A 24,474-nucleotide genomic window follows, 5' to 3' on the forward strand; every position below is an offset into this window, starting at 1 on the left:
AATAGTTATATGTTTATATTTAGGTGTCAGTGGTTAAAGGTTCAAACCTATGCAGGAGGGCCAATGAAAGCACCTGCTAAACTTCAAATGACTATTTCAAAATGTAGTGACATTAAATAACATGGTTCCAGTGGGGTTTTTTTAGAGCGTAAAGAATGAGTACTGATGTACAGCTGGTGCATTCAAGCTACTTTCTCTTCTGTATTTAGCTTAATCTCTTTGGTTGATTAAATGCCACACACTGTGTTTTATTACACACTGTGCAAACTCTTCCAGTAATGCATGCAAACAGATTATTGGTGAATCAGGTACACCAGAGTAAGCCATGTACATTACAGGCTCTATGACTGTAATTAAAATTATTTTATTCTTTTTCTGTGAAAATGAAAAATATAAATGATGAAATTGCATTGAAAATGGACCAAATGGCATGACGTTAATGTCTACATTTTTGTCATATGTTGTTTTGTAAAGTTAATGTCGGCAAAATTAAATACTTCTGCATCTGTTTGGTATGTACATGGGTCATGTGATATTCTCATGTGGTCTTTTTGATAACTGACATGTTCTCCTTCTTTATTGCACTAATACTGATACTAATACTCATAAGACCAGTCATGTTGCATGGATATATTTGTAGCAATAGTTAACAATACATTGTATGGGTCAAATTATCATTTTTTTTTTTATATGCCAAAAATCATTAGGATATTAAGTAAAAATCATGTTCCATGAAGATATTTTGTAAATTTCCTACCATAAATAAATCAAAACTTAATTTTTGATGAGTAATATGCATTGCTAAGTACTTCATTTGGACAACCTTAAAGAGGATTTTTTTAAAATTTTGATTTATTGAATAATTTTTTTTTTTTTTTTTTTTGCACCCTCAGATTCCAGAGGTTCAAATAGGAAATAGGAAATTAATGGGAATTAATATTTAATTAATATATAATTTTATTTTAAAACTGCAAATCAGCATCTTGTAGTCCTTGGTAATCTCTAAATAATACATATTCAAATGATAAAATAGGTCTAATAAAACAGGTCTTAACATACTCTTATTAACACATAAATACACAATTTGAATAACAACACAAGGATCATAACGTCAGTTCTGTGCGTTTATTAAAAGTTAAACGTTGCTCCTTCAGCTCACTACTTGCACACTTAGCACACTATCTGTGGCATCTTCCAGTCCACTGGAGGGCAGTCACATATGAAACAACAACATTTTCTGCATCCGCTCGAGATGACACTGTCAACTTCAACGATCATATTACCACAATAACATCGTCTTTTTTCGCGTTGTTCCGTGTGTTTTTTGTGAGGAATTCGCTGTGCGAGGGTCGTTTTCATAAGGTACTTATACTGTCTAAATAATGTGGCTTTTGTTATTTACTTTTTACATTAAAGGCCCGAAGAGAGAGTCACTACCGAGCTTATTTACCATAGAAAACCAAGTGAAAACATTCCTGTGCATATATAGACGTATTTCTAATAACATAGCATTTGCAGCGATAATCAGATTGTGTGTTGCATCATGCACGTGGTGCACAAAACAACAACAACAAAACGCCCACCTGCTGAGAGTCTTGATGAAAATACCAGATTTTGAACAAGTTGAGACGGGTATGGGTTGGTCGTCATGATGCCAGTAATATCACAGCTGTCTGATTCTGTCTTTATGTCTTTTTAGGGTGTCTAGTCATTGTCTGCATCAAGGCCTCCTCGAGGAGACGGGACGATGTCAGAAGCCCTGTTCCTCACATTCCAGTCTCAGCTCTCCGTTGTCATGGAGACCGTCCTCAAGTCAGCCATGTTTGAGATAACCAGGCTGGTGGAGGACAGCTTCCTCAAGGAAGTGGGTCAACGAAAACAGGAGGTGGAGGTCTTGAAACGAAGGTTGCAGTTGTCTGAGAGTAAACTGAGGGAGAGAGCGGGAATGGGAACGGGGGAGGAAGACACGGTGCCTGGACTGTTTACGGACAGGAGAGTCCAGCAGCAGAGATGAGAGCCAGCCTGTAGAGACAGTCCGGGGTGAGCTTAAACCTCTGCTGTTATTCATAACTTAAACTATTAAAATCCATCCATCCATCCTTTCCCATTATATCTTATCCTACAGTATGTAGGGAGGACTGAAGCCTATTCCAGCATCTCTGAGTCAGACCCAAATGCAGGCTATTAAAAACCATTTTACTTTAAAAACCGTCAACTGTAATAAAATAAAATAAATGTATTAGATGTCTTACTGGTTACAGTATACGTATCTAAAACTGGACAATAACAAGACACTAGAATTAAATAGGCTAAATCTGAAATACATAGATTTAAATAAATATAATACTAAACATCTTATTTTACATTTAAATTTGACCTATTATTAATAATAAATAAGTATATATAATATATATATATATATATATATATATATAATATATATATATATATATATATAATATATAATAACCATATTTATCTATTCTATTACTAATCCACACTAATACAGACATAGTTACAGTAATAAAATTATTATTCTTTACAACATTATGAATCTATCTATCTATCTATCTATCTATCTATCTATCTAAATGTCTGAAGAACCTCAAAATATAAATGTTCAATTTAATAGATATTTGCAAGCTACAACAGTGTGCAGTGCTTTCTCCGTTCTCACAAGCAAATGATTATAGGTGTTTTTTTTTTTTTTTTTTTTTTACTTTTATCATTTCCCTGCAGAATGACAGTTTCATCTTACGAATCAGTACAGTATTCTTTAAATTATTGTAGTCCTCCAATTATGGATTGTAATGAATCTGCTATTTTTACTGTTAAGAACATCACATGGGCATATATATGTGACCCTGGACCACAAAACCAGTCATAAGGGTCAATTTCTGTCTGAAAGTTGAATAAATAAGCTTTCCATTGATGTATGGTTTGTGAGGGTACAATTATTTGAAAATCTGGAATTTGTGGGTGCAAAAAAAAAAAAAAATTGAGAAAATCACCTTTAAAAATTGTCCAACTGAAGTCCTTAGCAATGCATATTATTAATAAAAAATTAGGTTTTGATGTATTTACAGCAGGAAATTTACAAAATATCTTCATGGAACATGATCTTTACTTAATATCCTTATGATTTTTGGCATAAAAGAAAAATCGATAATTCTGACCCATACAATGTTTTTTTGGCTATTGCTAAAAATATACCCCAGCGACTTAAGACTGGTTTTGTGGTCCAGGGTCCCATATGTTCTTCATATTTTTTGCTATTTTGTTTCCTTTCTTCTGGTGCAGGAGCAGACAGCCTTTGTTTAGGCCTAAGCCTGAGAGATCAATCTACCAATCAACCTACACTAACTGAAGATGTGTGGAGTGCCAGACAACGCCTGGAGACTAACAAACAAACTACAGCACACACACACTCTATGGAGAAGAATGATGTACACAGACAGAATGCAAAAGAGATTGTCACACCTAACTCCAACGCACAGATTCATCAGGATTTTCTACAGAGGATTCTGGGCAATTCAGTCATTCACAGTGAGTCCACTAGTGACTTCAAACCCACAGTGAGCAATTCAGACAAATCCAACAAAAACTTTACTCTCGATAAGGAAATGGACTCAAACCACTCAAGACTTTTACAAAGTCCTTCGGCTCAGGATGCGCACAAGGACTTGCCGTCGACTTCGCCAAACAGCAGAGTAAAAACCGAAACGGAGCTGGATCTTCTACCTGTCAAGGAGGAGGAAGAGATGGTTCCGGTGTGGGACAGCGTCAACAGAGATGACGGATGCCATGCAGAAATGGCTGATCCGAGTCAGGGAGAGCTCAGAGGACCTTGTGATCAGGAGGAGATACAGGTAGAAAGCTTTCCAGGTCTAAACTCTCTCGACATCCCAGACGCAACCTCATATTTCACACCTTATTCAGTCAGCACATTGGTACATCAAGGTATTAGGGCACAACATAGTCATTTATGCACAACAGAGCTGATGCTGTCTAGCATTCCAGAGAGGTCACATTCATTTGTCCAACCAGAAAATGGACAAAGTTATCCTGGTTCAAAAGGTTCTGTCCTCTATTCTCACATTGATGTTTGTCCAAGCGAGAAAGCATCAGCCATGCACAATACCCAACCACGTTTCTCTCAGGACAAACATGGGACGCCTGAACAAATCCATGCAGAAAGATCCCACCATTGCACCCAGTGTGGGAAAAAATTTGCGAGAGCATGTGACCTCAAGGCTCATTCGCTGATCCACAAGGGCAAGAAGCCTCTGAGCTGTTCGCAGTGCGATCAGACGTTCGCGTACAACTTCGAGCTCAAGGCTCACCAGCGAAACCACTCAGGGGAGCGACCTCACGTCTGTCCGCACTGCGGCAAGGCCTTCGCTCGAATGAGCAACTTCAGGCAGCATCAGAACATTCACACTCGGGAGAAACTCTTCAGCTGCGCTCAATGCGGGATGCGATTCAATCGAGCCACCAACCTGCGAGTTCATCTCAGGCGACACAGCTACGCGGGGAAGACTTACAATTGCCCTTTTTGTGGAAAGAGCTTTCTGAATCCCAGGCAAATGAAAGCTCATTTACTGAAAGTCCATGGAAGAGGAGGGAAATAAACATAACTAATATGTTTGGAAATTCAGTTTGAACTGATTGGATCAATTCATTCATGTTTAGATGTTATAAATGGTCTGTTTAAAACTCAAGAAGATACTACTGTCCCATAGTTGCCACCTTAGAGACAACTAAACAAGATGTGGACAAAACTGTTATGCATGGAATATTTGCATTACAGAAAGATGAGGAAGCTTATTTAGGTTTTATTCCTGATTTTCATCAACAGGAGTTAATTTGCTGTTGTATGATCAGTGTGTAATAGCTGGTATATATTATGTATTTAATGTTTTTATATATTCCTTCCAACAACAGTAAAGACAGAGTATGTATGTAGCACATCCTTTTTCCTGAGAATGTCTTACTTTACACTTTATATTTTGACTTAAAAGGTACCCTGGCCTTCACTTAAATTGTGATGTGTCCCTGTAGCTTCAACTTTCATGGCATTTTGTTGGAAAAAGTAAATGAACCATCAGATGTAGCAAATGGTAGCACCTCTCTTTCTTGTTTCTGACAAATCAGCCCCACATCATCAAGTCACTAAAGTTAGTCCAAAATCCTCTAGATCCATTTCAGTCTTCCATTCAGACTTTTCAGTGTTTTTTTTTGGATTGATGAACACTCTTGTTGGACAATACACGACCTCCTGCTCAGCCATTTCCACAAGATGTGATCTCCAGCAGCATTGTGTCTTGATGCCTGCCTCTCCTGGAGTGATTGTAGTCGGACAACTATTATTCCCCACATACAGGTCATTATCTGATGGATTTGTATACTTTTTTCCAACAAAAGCAGTAAATGCTAGTAAGACATTAAATTGGGATTATTTAATTTGATATTTGTTATTGGATAAGTTTTATTATTCCTTCTGACTAATGCAAGACTGCAGATATTTCTGACAAACATTCAGCACACCATATGAAATATAATTTTAAATGAATATTGTCTCTCTTTTTGCAGACTTATCTTTGTCTGTTATGATAATAAACAAGCATGTTATATGCATGTGATAGTATACATAACCTGAGAATTAACTCTATTTTAATTCAAAGCAGTCAGTCTCTCAACCACAAAACATGTTTTTTAAGCAGAATATTACGGAAGCATAGAAATGGTTCTAAATGCATCCAAACTGATACAAAATTAACAATGGAAATTGTGGTTTACTAATTTGTTGTTGTGTTTGTTGTAGATGGGCCAAAGGGTTGCAGAGCACTTTTCCACGGAACAAGGAAATTTACAGCCCATAAACAAGCAGAGGACGTTCAGTGTAAGCAGTTATACAAAGTGAATTTCATTTAAAGGCTTTTGAACGATCATCAAGTGACCAGTATTACTTGTTTCTTGTGTTTTCACCAGGTTGTGGCCAGGGAGGTCCTGACCCAGTTTCAGGTGTGGCAGAGGGCCTGCTATAGCAGGAACATCGAGTGGGGTCCGATTATAGCGAAGGTTCAGTCCTCTTCATTTTTCCGTCTGATGAGATGATCCATTTTGATAACCTGAAATGAATGAAGATAAAGTCATGTTTACAGAGAGTGTATTGTGGTTTACTTCTACACAGATCATTTCTGCATTGCCGCAGTTTTATGGACGGGAGGCAGAGGTGATCGTACGATGCACTAAGATGCTACACAACCGCAGGGATTACCTTCGAAGGAGAGCAAAGGTTAGAGTTCACAGGCTCAAAGATTTCATCTCTTAATTGCTTATATGATGATGAATCATACATGAATTCCTCTTATTTCTGACACAATTGTGTGAATGAAGGTAATTCCTTAGGGGTTATATTGCTTAGATGTTATGGAAGAAAGCTAATTGGAAAAAAAAAAAAAAAAAATTCAAATTGACATTATATATGTATAACTTAACAATTAGAATAATAGATAAATAGACAAATAGATTATTTTAAACAAATGTATTAGCTTAGGTGTTTTGAAAATCTGTCCTGCTAGCATAGGATGGTCTACCCATACAATGTTTAAGGGATAGTTCACCCAAAAATGAAAATTCTGTTGTTAATTTCTCACCCTCATGTAGTTACAAACCTGTAAGACCTTCGTTCTTCTTCAGAACACAAATTCAGATTTTTTTTTTTTTTTTTTGATGAAATCCAAGAGCTTTCTTCTGACCATGCATAGACAGAGAAACACAACTGACACGACATGAGTGAGTTCAGATTTTTTGTTTTGACGGATGCTTGCTTTTTTCACCCAGAATTTTCATTTTTGGGTGAACTATCCCTTTTAAAACATTGTATGGGTAGACAATCCTGCTGTGCTAGTAGAACAGATTTTTGTTTATGTTCATGCTTGCTTTTTTGACAGTGAAAAATTTAATTACTAGAATAAGACTGCAATTAACAATGAAAAAAAAATGATCAAAGAAATGAACAACAGATCATTTGATTTAATGGATTGAACAGATTACAGAAAATGTTCTGTATATATTGAAAAAAAAAAAAAAAAAAAAACTTCCAAAAAGTGTAAAATATAAAAAAGGCAAATATAATTGAATGAATTTAGGTTATTAAATACATTACATGCACAATAAATAAAAAAACTTCACATTATAAAAAAAAAAAACAAAAAAAAAAACAAGCAAAAGGACAATTCAATCATGTTTCAATTAAATATTGTCAACATTATTGCATTGCCTATCTGTTGGAACTGAAGAGGGTTTTGCTGCAGACTGTAGCACGATGATCCACTACAATAATCTAATCCACTACATAATATTTTAGCTGGCATAGGGGATGATTTTAACGTGAATGCGTAATAGGGATTTTGGTGACACACTGGATGTCTTTAATGCACGTGCATAATAATGAGGATTATTTGTTATCATACTCCATGACAAGGATGGACTCAACACCAACAAGTGAAACAGTAAGTGAATGAGTACAATATGTGTTGTTGTTTATATTGTTCGTTGTATTACATTAGCCCTTTTGGAATTGACTTATTGTTTTCCTAACATGCTGGGTATTTGCAAATGTAAGAATATTTTATAATAGATTTTAAAAGTTGTCAAGGCAAACTTTATACTGAAAAAATCTGATCTGAGTAAATAATTGTTAGTGAATTTTATTATTCAAAATGTTGATGTTAAAGAAGTTAATCATTGTTTAATTGTAAATATCCTTTTTAGACGCATATTACTGTCCTTAGAATTGGAAACTGGAGAAAGCCCCTGTATCTCTAAGTGCACTCAGTGTTGTGACAAGTATCACTGCCCTTTTTGTGAGACCTGGGTCTACAAGCCAAGAGGGTAGTGTTGTTAACCACGTCCAGAATCATCTGAAGTTGGCTGTCCATCAGGATGGTGTGTATAGTGCTTCCAAATTCATTAAAATGTTTTTTTGTCAAGGCATGTTAATTCACTCTTCTTGTACTTTTTTTCAGATTTCACAATTGTCAAGTGTAACTTAAAATGCAGGGAATATGCGCATTTTCATTGCTGCTACTGTCCTGCCACTGTTCTTCGAAGAGGCCAGTTAAAAACACATCTCACAAAATGCAAGCAGAAGTTCAATGCTGAAGAAGAATTTGAAGGAACCTACTCATTTGAGGATAGTCCTGAACATGAGTAGTGTATTTATTTATTTTTTAGTTCTGATACTGTTGATTCACTAGTTCATACATTTAGTTCCCTGTTAGCAACAGGTAACACTCAGAACTGTAGTATTTGGTGGATTATGAAACTATGTTGTGGGAAATAAACATTTACTAAGAATGCATCCAGGCTTCTTCTTTCAGAACTGTGAAGTGCTTTGTAAGGAATAAAACTAATTTTTCATTTTACCACTACTGAGATACCACATGATATTAATAGTTTAACTTTTGAAATGGTCTTAACCATAGACTTCTTTAAATCCCAGTCCTGTAGTTTAGTTTTTCCTAATACAAGGGAAACAGACACATGTAACATATGTAATGTGAGAACAGTCTCCTGGAGTTAAAACATAATACACTACATATTAAAAATTAACTTGTGAAAGTTCTTATAAACAGTCACTACTCAAAAGATTGTTATTTGTTAGGATGAATTTTAAATGAGCTTGACATATATAACTGCAAACAGTACTTGAAAATAGGATCCTCTACAAAAAAAAAAAAAAAAGTGTGTGTTTTTAATGTGTTTGCGCATACTTATTAAAAGATACTCCATCATTAACAGTCTGCAGTGTTAAGAGTTGTTCTGTTTGTGCTCGGAAGATGGGTGACAACAAAAAAGAAAGAAAATCTGGCTCAAAAGTTTGGGGTCACTAAAATTTTTATTTATTTAATTATTTATTTTTGAAGGAAGGTAATACTTTTATTCAATAAGGACACATTAATTTTATTTAAAGGGACAGTAAAGTTATTTATAAATGTATCAGTTTCCACAAAAAAACAGCACAACTGTTTTTCAAACATTTATAATAATAATAAATATTTCTTAAGCACAAACTTATCATATTAGAATGATTTTTGAAGAATATTGTGACACTGAAGACTGGAGTAATGGCTGCTGAAAATTCAGTTTTTCCATCACAGGAATAAATACATTCAGTAAAGACCAGACTGCCTCAACTTTTTATTTCATTACTCATGTAAATAGGCAAATGGTGCTTGACTACATTATCAACATGCCAAACATTGTTGGAAAGTCAGCAGGCCATTAACTATGGGTCTATTAACCCACACCACTGTGAAACACTGCCTGACTTGTTTGTGATCTTTTATTGCATATGTAAATGAAGACAACTGAAAATCTGCTATTGTGAAGCTGCTTTACCTGTTGGCAAGACAGACTCAGTGGGCAGAATAAGCTACAACGCTGACCGGCTTTTATACTAAAAATATGGATTTATTTTTTTATTTTTTATTCATTTTACATCAGCTCCACATATTACCTGAAAAATCTATAGACTGCAGACAAAACATGGTGGTGCTCCTACACTTTAGTGTATTTGTTATTTAAGCATTAAACAGCTTTTTGTATTTAGGCCATATCTCAGTTTATTTTGCGAAGGCTTACAATTTCCAGTTTCAAATGCTGAGCTTTAAAATGATGTGAAACCATCTTTTTAAGATTTTCTTTTCTCCTGCAGGAAACTGCTGTGGAAAGAAGTCTCTTACCTATGGGCCAGCGATATCTTGTACAGCTTCAAAGAAGTGATGTTCAGAATGTAAAGTTGTGAATAAAATATAGTTAAACGTGACATTGTCCTCTGCTGTTTTTTTGTTTTTTTTTGTGTGTGCACTATTATGTTTTCTTTTTTTTTTAAGGAATATAGTCAGGCAGACTTTGTAACATTGATGGGAGCTCTCATGTGTGGGGTGGGTTTGAAGAAAGGATCGAGAAGAAAGCGAGATTAAAATAATAGAATCTTAAAGTAGATGGAGTGCATTTTTAAGTTTAATTTTCCTGCACAAAACAAATGGGTTTGTTTACTGTTTATATGTTTGTACACATGAACAAGAAGGTTTGTTAAGACACATGCCAACAATACTACAGTTAAAATGCAGTTTGTCCGCAATGTTGTGGGACACGGTCCCGGTGATATTTGTTTCCCGTCGGCCCGTTATGCGGTGACGCTTCACATTCCCACAGCGACTGAGGGATTCAGAGCTCGTCTCAAACGGGCAAAATTTATATTTCATCGAAGGTAAGCTTCTCTTTTATGAAATATTTGTTTACCTTTGAGTGTATAGGCTATGTGTTCTACTAGTGGTTCTCGTTTTCCAGGATTTTTAAAGGCGCCGTCAGTAAATGATTCCCGCTTCAGATTATTGATTATTGAGGTGAGAAGTTTGTAGCTTTTCTAGTAACGTAACAGTGCAGGTTATCTATGAAAACAACGTGACCATTTTATCTTGGTTAGTTTACAGAAAGCGTGGCATATTAGATCAGAACAAATATTTTTTTTTTTATGCATTTTTGGGGGGGGAGAAATCAGTTTTCGTGCTTAGGCTGTTTGCTTTAGCAGACAGTGTCCCTTTAAACGAGAGAAATGCCCTCCATCCACGTTTTTTTTTTTTCTTTCAGGGGCATCACGTGTCATGTCCTTTTAAAACCTGCACAGTCAGCTTGCCGTAAAAATCTTTCTTTCACTCCCAGTTTTGATTCAGTGTGTTGGTATTGTTAATAACTATCAACCGTAATTAAACCAGGTAACGTTAAGTAAAAAATAAATAAATAAATAATAATAAATAAAAAAAATGTTTGCTGCAAATTTTTAAAGTGTCCACAAAAATGCATGTATTTTGTAAACATCTTAAGATTTTCTGCTTGTTCGTGGTGACAAATAGATGATCAGTAACTATCCTGAAGTCATTTGTTCACTGACATAAATGCTGGGTTTGTCTGTATTTTTAAATGTTCATATGTTTTGAAAGAATCAGAAGCACCTAAACATAATACACGAAGTGTTCAGATGCAAAAAGCCACTAAGTGCCGTCTGAAATTTTCTTCTAAAATTAGTATTTTTCTCAGGCTCCTATGTTATGTTCTGTTATTTCTCTTTAATGTAAAAAAAAAAAAAAAAAGAACCTAATCATTGCCATTAAAGTAAAAAATACTAAACCTACACATAGGAGCCTGATAAAAATGCTCATCTAAGAAGAAAATTTCAAATGGCACTTAGAGGCTTTTTTTGCATCTGAACTCTTCAAATAGACTTTTGCTAGGTTTTTAAAAACTGTATTTAATGTTATTTATTAAATATAATTTTTCACTTAATGTTAGGTTTTCCTAAAAATTACGTTGCTAATGATGCATATTTGGAATAATAGCTACCATTTTATAGTAGTACTCTATTAAAACTCTGAATTCATACACATTTTTACTTTTGTACGAAATGGCATATTGTGCAAAACATGAATGTGGATGATTTATTTGATGCTTCAAAGAATGTCTTAAAGTAGGCAGCCAGATGATATAAAATAACACTAAACTCAGCAGTTCACAGAAACCGTCTCAAAACAATCTCAAAATATATCAACTAACGTGAGTTGAGTTTCAGTGACTAAGAAGCATAACTTATTTATAACGGGTCATGAACAATACGTCTCCTCTTTTGAAAGGTAACCTGAAATTGGACGGGTAATTTTCAGCTTGACTGAATAAGAAGGCTTTGCCCGCTGGAAGTAAGTCTGCCCTTTCTGTGTAAGAAATCCATCACCAGCGACCCACAATGGAAGTGGAGGATGCCTTATCGGCTAAGTTCAGGGTCCTAATTCAAGGGCTCATGGTGACAACGACCTCAGAGATAGTCAAAATATTCAGCAAAGTGCTGCTGGAGACCAGAATGGAGATCACCCAGAGCTGGAGGGAGATCGACTTGTTGAAGCAGCAGTTGGAGGAATGTGAGCAGCAAAAGACAGAAGCCATCATTAGGGCCCAGAGGAGCGAATTCAAAGAGAAGATGAAGAGGTGGAAGTGTCACATGTGAATTCTCAGCCTGATGTACAGAACTCTGACACTATCACACCAGAGGCGGTGGTGAGTGGAACAGGCACGTGTTCTGTGCTCATTGCTTTCACTTGTTTTCAGTGCAGTGCAAATCTGCATAGAATCAATGTTGTTATTTTTGTGCTGTTTACCACAGAAATGCAGAAGTACAACATTTTGTTAAATAATTTTAAAATGAATAGCAGTGATTGAAAATGTATTATCTTCTGTAGAATCATTTGTGCTCTTTAATTAATCATTTTCACCATGTTTTGTGTATTACAGGGGCTTAAAAAAAGAGCAGAGAATGTCTCAGAAACCAGAGGTGACACAGTCAGGCACACCAGGTACTACTATTTTTGGATAATTTTTCATGATAATAAATAATAGCAATAGACATAAATCTCAGGGAAATCCCACTACAAAATAAAAATAAAGATTATATAAAAAACTGGAAATATTATAAACTGTGAAGTTATTTCTAAGTTACTAGAGTTTTTTTCTCACTGACCATATGAATCGCTAAGATGAGACAGAATTAAAGTGACATTTTAATTTAATGGTTTTTTCAAAACATTTGCAGTGACATCCCTCACATAATCTGGGGTAAAATTATTTAAAATATTTTTTTGTTAATAGAAATAAAGCTGAAAAAATATGAATATAAGTAGAAAATCTTAAAACTAAATGAAAATGAAATGTTGAAGTACTAAAATTACTAAAACAAATAAATTAAAGTTAAGTATGAATGTATAAAACCAATCTAAACTAATAAAAATGGCAAAAGCACATAAAATGGTTGAAACTTTAAAAAAGAAAAACTATAAAATATAATATAAATATAAAAAAAATATACTATAATAATATATAAAAATACTAACATTTTTTTCATCAACTGTTGTTGTGCTGAGTTTCACTGAGTTTAAACAGTACTAATTTGCATTTTTTTTGTGTGTGTGTGTTGATGTCATTAGGCCGAAAGGTTCAGAAAATCTGTGTTATTGCTAAAAACAGCCATAAGACCAAATGCCAAGAGACGAAATGCACACAACATGTGATAAAACAGAAAATAGTTTGTCCCACCAATGCGCCACGAGTGAGAGGGCGGAAATCATCAAGCAAAGACCATATCACAGACCACATCTAAAATCATTGAAAATGGACCATCTACAAGTGTGGACATATTAACAAAAACCCCAAAATCAGAGGTGATGAAAAAAAGGAATTAATCAAAACGCCAAAGTACGCTAATGATGTAAGTGTTGCTCGTGGTCTTCGAGACCGACAGCAGCTCAGCATGCAGAGGCACTGTCTGTGTTGTTCATCGGATGAATGCGACCTCCAGTCTAGCCCCTCCAGAGCCCTGCACCAGGTCCCTAGTGTGTATATCTGTCGTAAATGTGAGAGGAGGTTTAAAACGGACCTCCAGTTTCAAGAGTCACAATTGCCCAATGCCTAAGAATTGCAACAGGTGTGGGCAGCTGTTCACTACTCTTCAGGGGATCACCGCACACAGTCAGGAAGTTCAACCTCAGTTCAGCTGCAGTCGTGTGAGCAAAGGTTTGCCACTCAGTGTGCTTTTAACCATGCATAAAACGGATCCACACAAACTTTATTGTTCCCAAGGATATTAAGGCTAAAAGGTTCGAGGTTCGTCTCCAAAGAATCTCAGACTCCCAGCTGGAGGCTGCTTTGTCCTCCAAAAAGTTCTCTCTTGAATAATAACTCTTCAAAACAGGATATTTTGAGCGAACTGCATAATATGGCTACAGCAGATACAAGTCCTGGATCTGCAAGCAAACACAGTGCAGTGAACGTACCTGAGACCAGCGAGACACAACTATCATCCCAAAGTGCAGTAGCAGAAAGCCTGGACTCAAGGCCAGGAACCCTTTCGGAGTCCAGTGTTGGACAGTCAAGTGTCAGGAAGGTCTATGCTGTCATGTCCACCGCCTCATGCCAAATTCAGATTAGTGAGGATGCAAATGGATCAGAGGCACCCGCTGTGAATGAAACTGAAAAAGTAACCGATGACGGAAAACATGCCAGTTCAAGTGATGAGTCAGGACTCCGTTCTCCTCCAAGAAAGCGGAAGATGTCAGGTAATATTACAAAAATGGAAAAATGTTCATTGCACAACATACAATAAGTGACTGGATTCAGCATTTGAGTAGTGCTATTGTTGTGCAGATCATCTTGTTATATTTGAAAAGTTCTGAGCGATGTTTTTCCTCTAGACTGTTCTCATGATGCATACAATGGCGTGTTTCCTGTTGAAAATATTCTGAGATGAGAAGAAACAATAAGGTAGGAATGAAGAGTGTGTCATTTATGCATCAACCCATTAGCCTTCAAATCATTTTGAGAAAAAACAACAACATTATGCTTTACTCTTATATTCATTTAATTTTCAAAGGGAAGAAATGAAGTTCGGGTCAAGTGGATGCCTTGCACATTGTGGTAAGTCTTCGACCATCAAAGAGAACTGCCAGCACCATTCAGCTTGTTTCATTGAAGTGAAATTAAAACCATCTTAAAATAAACCTGTTATAAATGTCACATTTGGATGTAGTTTTATATAGTGAGTTGTATATACAGTAAAATAGTGATGTTTCTGAATATCAGTATCAGCTCTCTCTGTTTAAATGAGAGCTGCAGTTCATTTTTCCCCACTTAGTTTATTTTGTGCATTCATTTTCACAATAAATACAAAAAATTAACCAGTTAAAACATTTGGTATAAGTATTTTTAAGTGAGGAGAGATCCTCTCGATACAAGTGCCAGTATTTGCACTTACCGCAATTACATCAGCGTTTCTTAATCATTGAGATGAGCATGTTACTTACATAATTATTATCAGTATTTATTTATTTATTGTTTTTTAAAGACTGGGAGAGGAGGTTTTAAAAGATTATTGCACATTTACTATTCTATTATAGTGACCCCTTTAATTTAGACACATTGCAACTGTGGAAGCTCCCAAAACTAAACTCAATTCATTATTTTTTAAATACCAGACAGGGTTTAAGCCATGCTTTAATAAATAATAATAAAAAAAAATAATTCCCTGATGTTTAATTTCCTGTTTACAATTGTTTTTTTTTTTTTTAGTGGTGCAAAGTTTCAGAACACGTGGGAACCCAGCAGAAAGCTTTCCAGGCTATTTGGATGACAAGAACGAAGAGCCGAAGAAAACGTAGAAAAGACAAAAATGATATTATGTTGACTATGCTTTTAAGACATTCTCTGTTTACACAATAAGAATGTATGCTTTGCAATGCAGTTAATTTAAAACGATTTTTTTTTTTCTAACCATTCCATTTTTCCTGTAATATACTTTGGTTGGTTTTTAACCGGTTCCTTACAGCTACCGTAGATAGATGCATTCTTGTTAAATAGGTGATGTTGCATTTTAATACATAATTTTAAGCATCAGAGATGGAAATCTTAGTTATAGCTTGTCTTATTGTGATCAGCAAATAATTATTATTAATGTGTTACTTTAGATATTTAGTATTTCAATGGATGCCTCCTATTTACCTTTATGCAATCTTTTAATTTTTTTATTTTCATTTGTTTTTTTGGAGATTTCAGTTACAGGTTTTGGGGAAAATTGTTGGATTTTGTTTTGTTGTTTTTTTTTACTCCGCAATTTAATTAATGCTATTAATTGGCTAAATTATTTGTGGGTTAATGACTTACACAGTTTATTACTTAATCACCATTATTGTTCATTGCCTCTTCCTGTTTTTAACTTTTATGTTAGTATACCAAAGAATATAGTAATGATCATGGCATGTTTTGGGAGTTTATGTTAGTGTTTACAGCTGATATTAAGTATGCCGTCTCACAGTTGAATGTAGGCTGGTTAAAAAAAAAAAGTGGTTAATGTATTGGAAAACCCCACAAAGTGAAATAAACAGTTTTCAGATCTTATCATGGCATACCTTTTCAACAGCATGAAAATATTTGCTAGTATTGTCGTTATGATCGCTGCATAACGTGTAAACATTTTGAGTTGAAAATTTTACTTGGTGGTGTTCAGCTTGACACACAAAAGTGTGCATAACATTTCTGACGATCACTATTATTTGCTGGACTTGTGTGGAGACATTTGTTGTTATGGAATTCTTTAATTTTGTTAATTTTGCATTGATTGTATTAATCTCATTTAAGAACATATTACACTGTTGAATGTATCTGTTTAAACATACAGTGATCAAGGTATAGTCCATAGGGACATTGAGTTCTTTTATGTAACTTCTGCATGTAACTGCTTTAGGCTGAAAAACAGCATTTAAGGGGAAACTGTGTACCAGGGACGGGCAGTTTTGAGAGTAACCAGACATCTCTGTTCAGTACCATGTATTATGGGGTGATGTGCACTGAGCAACATGATTGGCTCAAAAGTCCTAATCTGTCCTTCAGTGTATCTTTTTACCAGTGTTGGGCGTCTCCTATTGTTTCTTGTTGGGGTGATGAAAGCTGCGGTGCTTTAGACAGCCAGTCAGGTGTGGCCTGTGCAACTGTAAGACGGAGAGTAAAACACATAGACTGTATAAAAACATGGACGTAGTGTCCGTGACGTCACCCGGATAATCGAAAATGGGCAAAAAGGCAGGAGCTGGTTGCTGAAGAACAAAACAAACATCCTTTCCCCTTCAAAGCTGAATTCCCAGCTAAGATACTCATTTAATTTATTTGGAAAAAAGGAAAAACAAACAAAAACAGCATAATCTTTTCATGCAGTTAAAAAAAAAGAAAATAAAACTTGTAGTGCCCACACAACAAAGGAAACCGTTAAATATGTTTTTTATAAATTGTAGCAAGTATGACCAGGAAATTAATTAATTAAGGAGAGAATTACAAGCTGGAGAAAGCCTGTAGCTTCATTATATATATATATATATATATATATATATATATATATATATATATATATATTAATTTTTTATATATAAGTTGCATGACGCAGGTCCTGATTTTGCTGTTAGATGTGTTCCTAGGTCGACATATTTTGTTGACCCTGGAACAACATTTTAATCCAAAATTTTGTCTTGACCATATCCCTTAACCTTAACCATGAGTAACCCCTAAAATCTGAGGAAATGATAGATGAATGACACTGATGTACAAGCCCCAAACACTGATTGTAAGCCTAAACTTAATAAAAATTTATAAACTGGTTCTTCAAACCTGACTGGCTAATCACAATGTTGTTCGATAAACTATAAAGGAATCTACCCTTTTCCCCATTGTTCCACTTAACTTGACATTCTTTAATCACTTTACCCCATATTAAAACCTTAATCTCTGATTTACTTAATGGATTGTATCTCTATCGTTTCTCTCTGTAGAGCTTGCTTTGCTAATTTATCCACTTCTTCATTTCCCCTTATTCCTATGTGTGCTGGGACCCATATAAAACTGATTGATGTATCTTTTTAAACAATTCTTGAATGTACTTGTAGGATACTAAAAAGAATATCTTGGTGACATGATTTAAAAGATTTCAAACTCTTTAAGACTGAAACTGAGTCAGAACAAATTAAAACATTCTCAGGTTTGTGTTCCTCAAACCACTGCAATGCCAAGAGCATTCCTATCATTTCTACAGCATAAACTGCCAAATTGCAACTTTCTTCAGCAGGAAGATAGAGACATGAAACCAGTATCAATCAATAGAGGGAGAGAGTGGACATTTTTTCACATCTTTTCATTTTACCCCAAGTGGCTGAATAGGGAATTGCATGTCCAAAATTAACCTTCTTTTTGCAATAACTCTTGGAAAGATGTGACCAGTGTCAGTCCGTAGAGGGAGACAGTGGACATCTGTCACAAACCTCTATTTTTACCCCCTACTGTTAGAAAGGGGATTGCATGTTACATTTACATTAGCCTACATTTAGTCATTTAGCGAGTAGTATGCAGCTTCATAATGTTGGGGGGCATTTAGCAGACGCTTTTATTCAAAGCGACGTACAAATGAGGACAATGCAAGCATCCAACAGTCCACTCCATCCAATATTGAAAATTCTATCATTTATTCACCCCGTGTCATTTCAAACCTCTGACTTTTTTTCTGTGAAACACAAAAGAAGATATGAAGAGTTCATTAACAAAACCGTTTAAAAACGCCATTTGCCACGCATTATTGTCCACATATAGCGCTATCTGAACCCTAAACACGTTTTGTCAAAAAAATAATAATAATAATAAAACCCGGTATTGTCCATTTTCAAGGCATCGCGAGTTCACATTTTACCACAGAAGCCATGGATAATTTCCACGAACTTGATGAACCTGTGATATCTTCTTCGGTGCGTAAAATAAAGCTAAAACTTTTTCATGATAACTCGCAAAAGCATGCACATTACAATACTGAGGGAAAAGCTCTGTGTGTTGCATGTAATCCCATCCATACAGTTTATGATCACAACAACAACGTTTGTCAGGCTTCTACAATGCCATCTGAGGAGATTACAAAGATTAAGCGTGTGTTTTTGTTAAACTCTTTTGTTTATCTGCTTTTGCCAAAAACGACTAATTTTTTAACATGTATATAAAAAAAATATACTTTCAACTTTCAAATGAACTCTTCATATTTTGTCTGAATTTTTCATTCAAGTCAGTATGCACTTTTTTTTTTTTTTTACCGTCGGGCTTGGACCATTCTTGTTACTTAACCATTTCATTCCATGCCGATCTGGCCCAGCCGGTTTAATTTTCCACTGTGGGCCTGACAATAGAGCTCCTAATACAAATGTGTCAGTCATTGCCTTTGTAATGCAAGTGTTTACATGCGGTACGAGATGGATAGCGACCATGTTATGGAGGATGATCAGATATTTCCCTTTTACTTCACTCAAATAGTGTGCTTGGCCAGCTGCTGAGAGAAACTAGCAGCCAGAATCAGACAACAAACAAGTGACCCATCCTGAGTGGCCATCCATCACTACACTCATTCTACCAACATGGTTCGGCTCATATGGAAGTCTAACTGTACCCATTCCTTACTGTTCTTAGAACCATTCACAGACAGTGGAAAAGCAGTTAAAGAAAGGACGGGATCTCGACAATAATTCCTTTAATTGCTTTGATAATGTTACTGTTTTTAAAAGGGCATGTCTCTGAATTTGTCTGCGGCTGATGCAGCATATGCTAAATGCGGGCCAGGCTGGAGCACTGCCTCAAAGGAGGGGTGGTTGCAAATTACCAAAATGCGTAAAAAAAAAAAAAAAAAAAAAAAAAAAATCTATAGTAAAATCTATTCTACACTACTAAGATATATGCTCTTGTTACCTTAGGGAGCTATTTGTGTTTGATCTAACACTCAAATTTAATTTATTCACTATCATGTATTAATTTAGTGATGTTTAAAGTTTTCTAACTTTAATAAAATAAGTTTAATTTTGATGTTACCTTATGAAGCACATTTTTAGGTTAACTTTTTTTTTTCAGTGTAGATGCATTAAGTGAAATACCTGTAAATCCCATGTTTATTTGCTACTTTGCAATTTCACATAGGTTACAGTATCTAACACTAGTCAGTCATATTCATCATTGATCCTAACAGCTACTTTCAGGTGAATGCTTTCATTCTGCATGACCTATTGTATATAATTTCAACAGTCACAGTCAATTTCACAATTCAAAGAAATAAAACGTTTAAAGGAATATTGATTATAATAGTTATTTACAAACTAAACCATCTAAGTTGAGATAATTTACTGTCTTCACCTCGATGCTCCTAACTAATTCCATTCAGTATTTGACTCTGAATGGTCACGGCATACAGAAGTCAGTTTTCCTAATTCCAATGGAAATTTGGTAGATTGTAGTGCTCATCTGATACTTGCATGTGTCTCCAAACACACCGCAAACTCATTTTCATACAAATGCAATCGACGCCATCTTAGCCTTCACATTCGTTAACAATCTGTATAAAAGCTCAACATCTCAGTCCGGATCACCTTGTGTTTGTTTTGTGATCATCAGAGGGAATGACAGGCTGTATATTACACTACTACTTTTAGTTCACCCAAAAATGAAAATTATGTCATTAATGACTCACCCTCATGTCGTTCCAAACCCGTGAGACCTCCGTTCATCTTCGGAACACAGTATAAGATATTTTAGATTTAGTCCGAGAGCTTTCTGTCCCTCCATTGAGAATGTATGTACGGTATACTGTCCACGTCCAGAAAGGTAATAAAAACATCTTCAAAGTGGTCCATGTGACATCAGAGGGTCCGTTAGAATTTTTTGAAGCATCGAAAATACATTTTGGTCCAAAAATATCAAAAACTACGACTTTATTCAGCATGGACTTCTCTCCCGCGTCTGTTATGAGCGCGTTCACAACACTGCAGTTTAGTGATATCCGGTTCGCGAACGAATCACTCGATGTAACCGGATCTTCTTGAACAAGTTCACCAAATCGAACTGAATCGTTTGAAACGGTTCGCGTCAACAATAAGCATTAATCCACAAATGACTTAAGCTGTTAACTTTTGTAACATGGCTGACACTCCCTCTGAGTTCAAATAAACCTATATCCCGGAGTAATTCATTTACTCAAACAGTACACTGACTGAACTGCTGTGAAGAGAGAACTGAAGATGAACACCGAGCCGAGCCAGATAACGAACGAAACATTGACTCGTTCTCGAGTCAAGCAACAGATTTTGGATATCTTGAATGACATTGCCATGGTAATTTATTAAAGTAACAGTTAAAACCATCACAGTAAATAATAGTAATATTCTAATAATTTTACAATGTATTATTCAAACTCACCAACAGAAATTTACAAACATACATATGGAAAAACAGTTATGCATATTATGTGTAATGATGGTTCAGCAGAGTGGGGGTCCATTTGCAACTTTTAATGATAAGAGGACAGTTTGTACAGGAACAGATCGGTAACAGCAAACAGGGTTATCAGAGGCAAAAACTCAAGGCAGACAACGGAACGGGGCAGGCGGCTAGCAGAGAAACAATAGTCCAAAAACAGAGCAGAGGGTCAAAAAGGCAGGCAGCAAGCAATCCAAAACGGTAGAAACAGTCCAAGGTCAAACACAGTAATCCAATGAATGCGGTAGAAATGCTTACAAATGTCAGCCAGAGCAAAACAAGACTTCACGATGAGACGCTGTACGAGAGGTCCTTCGTTTTATTTGCTACCGCACTTAACAGTGCATTATTGCCATCATCCGGTAGCTTGGATCAGAAACATTCCTATCTCTTAACATTTCTAAGCAAACCCCCCCCCCCCCAAAAAATAAAATAAAATTAAAAACCCACTGGCGCTGCGTGTTCAGCTCCTCCAGCTTCCACCCCACTTCCCTTTAACTCCCACTTCCCATCCGCAAACTTATTTACCTCCAGATTTACTTACACTGTCTCACACTATACTTTCATCCGCATCTTCTACCTCTCTCTATAAGCCTATATACATATTAATCCTACATTCTCTTCATTAAACCAGTATTATTCAAAAACTGAAACACCACATTAACCATACTATTTCCTATATCTAAGTCTAATATATTCTTTAATGTTAACTCTTTCCCTTCATTCTTCCATAATTCTTCTCTTAGCACTTCTCTTTCTTCATTATAACCATTACAATTAATAAAAACATGTTCTACAGTTTCACTTTGTCCACATTTCTCACACAAACCCGTTGGATGCTTAGATATTAAATGTAATGTTTTATTCAAAACGGTATGTCCCACCCTTAGTCTTGTAATTATACTTTCCTCCCTTCTATTTCTCCCTCTTTTCCTACCTTTTCCCACTTTCTTTTGTATTGCATATAAATGTCTACCTTTACTCTCATTAGCCCAATATTGTTGCCACTTTTTAATCATTTCCTCCTTTATTACTGATTTGATTTCTTTTAAACTATGTGTTAACTCAATTTCTACCCTATCTTCATCTACTACTTGTTTAGCTAATTTATCTGCTTCCTCATTGCCTTTAATTCCCACATGAGCTGGGACCCACATAAACTGTACTTCTATTTAATTTGTTTCAACTCAAAGAGATTTTGAAGAATTTCCATGATCAAATCTGGCCTTGATTCAGATTTTTTGATTATAGATACTAACTATTGCTGAATATGAATCTGAACATATGACTGCATTTTTTATTTTCCTTTCCTTAATTATTTGTACTCCTAGCAGAATAGCCATCAACTCACCTGTATATATTGACAACTGGTCACTAATTCTAGCTTTTTTTTCTTCACCATTAACTTTGGCACATTTACTGCCACTCCTACTCTCCTTCCTTTTTTGGAAGCATCTCACGATGAGAGTGTGTGAAATGGCTGCTTAAATAGTCCCATGAATGAGCATCAGGTGTGCTCCTAATCAGAGTCAAGTATGGCATGATGGGAAATGGAGTTCAGGGGGGAAAGTCAGTATTCAGGTGAAGGCAGCTTCTGGTGATGATCGGGGGAACCACATTTGTTACATTATGAGTCCAAAACAACAAACAGGAAATAATTATATAAAAATCTGAATATATAAATGTAAATCTGAATATATTGTTATAAGCCTGAATATATAAATGTAAATCTGAATATGTAGAAGTAAATCTGAATATATTGTTATAATTCTGAATAAATTAATGTGCATCTGAATATATAGTTATAAGCCTGACTATATAAATCTGAATACATAGTTATAATTCTGTATATATATGTAAATCTGAATATATAGAAGTACATCTGAATATTTAGTTATAAGCCTGAATCTATAAATGTAAATCTGAATATATAGTTGTAAGTCTGAATATATAAATGTAAATTGTGAATATAAAGAAGTAAATCTAAGTATATATTGATATATCTGAATATATAAATGTAAATTGTGAATATACAGATGTGAATCTGAATATATAGTTGTAAAGCCATGTCACACACACAGAAGGAAACTGGAGTTATTGATTGTTTCAATAGTATGCACAACAGCTAGAGTCCTGACAAGCGAAATGAGAGTTAATCTACATGGAAATGAGTGAAATCTAGATTACAACTTTCTAATCTAGGAAATAGATTCTTACTATTTTGTTGTATATAAACATGAAACAACAACCTATGACACAGTTTTGTACAGTTTGTAACAATCACTCTACATTTGTATGAAAAAATAATAGGGCTTGATTTTCAGATTTGATTTGATTTTATTTCACTACTTCTGAGTTAAACTGATACTGTATAAATTTGCTTTACTATTTACTTTTATTTTACAGTGTCTTAACTAGCTGCTTAGCATATAACTAGAATATTAGCAATTTATTAGTAGTAATTATTAGAAATCCTTATTTTATATGACCTTATTCTACATCCCTAATCCCACCTAATACCTACATTTAACAACTACCTTACTAACTTTTAAAAAGCAAATTAGGAGTTTATTGAGGGAAAAGTCATATTTAACAACTAATAAATGTTCCCTATTCTGAAGTGTGATCAAATTTGCTTATTCTAGCTGTTATATTAAAATAAAATATTCTAGTTACAATGTTACAGGCTACGATGTACAGCAATAACAATTGTGAACAAATATTTAGATTTACAACTATATATTCAGATTTAAATTTATATATTCAGGCTTACAATTATATATTCTGATTTACTTCTGTATATTCAGCATTGCTTGTATATATTCAGACTTAAGGTCATTGCACACTGAGTCCGAAATTTTTGTCCGAAGTTTTCACACGTTTAAAAATAAATATGACCTCATGTTGTGTCAGTCTCTTTTACACACTGCCTCCGAAACTTTCGTCCGTCATAAAAAATTCGGATCAGGTTTCGTATTTCTGCGTTTTCGCATCCATAGCATGCATTTTAATAGGAAAGGATGACGAATGCGAAAAATGGAAAAATGCATGCGAAAATTTCGGACTCAGTGTGCAAACACCTTTAGTATGCGTTTGCGTTTTCATGTAGAAGGAGTTTTTTTTTTTTTTTAAACGAAAGAAGGAAAAACTCAGTTTTTAAAAATACCCGTGTACGTGTAGACATGTTTTTTTTCTGTTTTTTGTGCTTTTGTTGTTGATGTACTTTGTACTCTCTGGAGTTTCTCAAGGTCACGAATTTCCCTTTTTTTTTTTTTTCGTGTCATACAGAACGACCTTCAATCTAATGTATTTCAATGGGACGTTTTTTTTTGGGGTCCAACCCAGTTTCACGGCAGTTCGTCATTGAGGACGCGAAATTTAATCTATTGAATCGTCTTTATGGACACGAATTTCCCTTTTTTTTCGTGTCATACAGAACGACCTTCAATCTAATGTATTTCAATGGGACGTTTTTTTTTTTTCCTCGCGGCTGCACCTCGTTTTTCTTTCGAGAACACAGTATTGTTTTTTTTCTCAATTGTTATTCAT

At 35.1% G+C, this 24,474-nt stretch overlaps 2 protein-coding genes and 1 long non-coding RNA gene across 3 annotated transcripts; all 3 read left to right on the forward strand.

The window, feature by feature from the left end:
* Positions 1-1,125: 1,125 nt before the first annotated feature.
* On the forward strand, positions 1,126-9,868 carry LOC122134118. Its single transcript, XM_042717139.1, has 7 exons — positions 1,126-1,362; positions 1,700-2,040; positions 3,301-3,869; positions 5,825-5,902; positions 5,992-6,081; positions 6,194-6,298; positions 9,725-9,868. The coding sequence occupies exons 3-7, from the start codon at positions 3,432-3,434 to the stop codon at positions 9,812-9,814; spliced, it is 801 nt and encodes a 266-aa protein (XP_042573073.1). The 5' UTR covers positions 1,126-1,362; positions 1,700-2,040; positions 3,301-3,431; the 3' UTR covers positions 9,815-9,868.
* Positions 7,899-8,368, forward strand: LOC122135934. The gene is made up of 2 exons (XR_006153788.1): positions 7,899-7,953; positions 8,034-8,368. It is a non-coding gene; the product is annotated as an uncharacterized LOC122135934 (long non-coding RNA).
* A 1,941-nt stretch (positions 9,869-11,809) lies between the features above and the next one.
* On the forward strand, positions 11,810-15,650 carry zgc:66472 (uncharacterized protein LOC327494 homolog). Its single transcript, XM_042716004.1, is given in 13 exon segments — positions 11,810-12,048; positions 12,352-12,413; positions 13,186-13,290; positions 13,293-13,495; positions 13,497-13,611; positions 13,614-13,648; positions 13,651-13,767; positions 13,769-14,168; positions 14,304-14,356; positions 14,359-14,373; positions 14,483-14,526; positions 15,178-15,205; positions 15,207-15,650. Coding segments are annotated over 13 exon segments (1,476 nt in total). The 3' UTR covers positions 15,267-15,650.
* The last annotated feature ends 8,824 nt before the right edge of the window (positions 15,651-24,474 follow it).

The sequence above is a fragment of the Cyprinus carpio genome, chromosome B1, assembly GCF_018340385.1.
Source record: "Cyprinus carpio isolate SPL01 chromosome B1, ASM1834038v1, whole genome shotgun sequence".
NCBI classification, from domain to species: domain Eukaryota; kingdom Metazoa; phylum Chordata; class Actinopteri; order Cypriniformes; family Cyprinidae; genus Cyprinus; species Cyprinus carpio.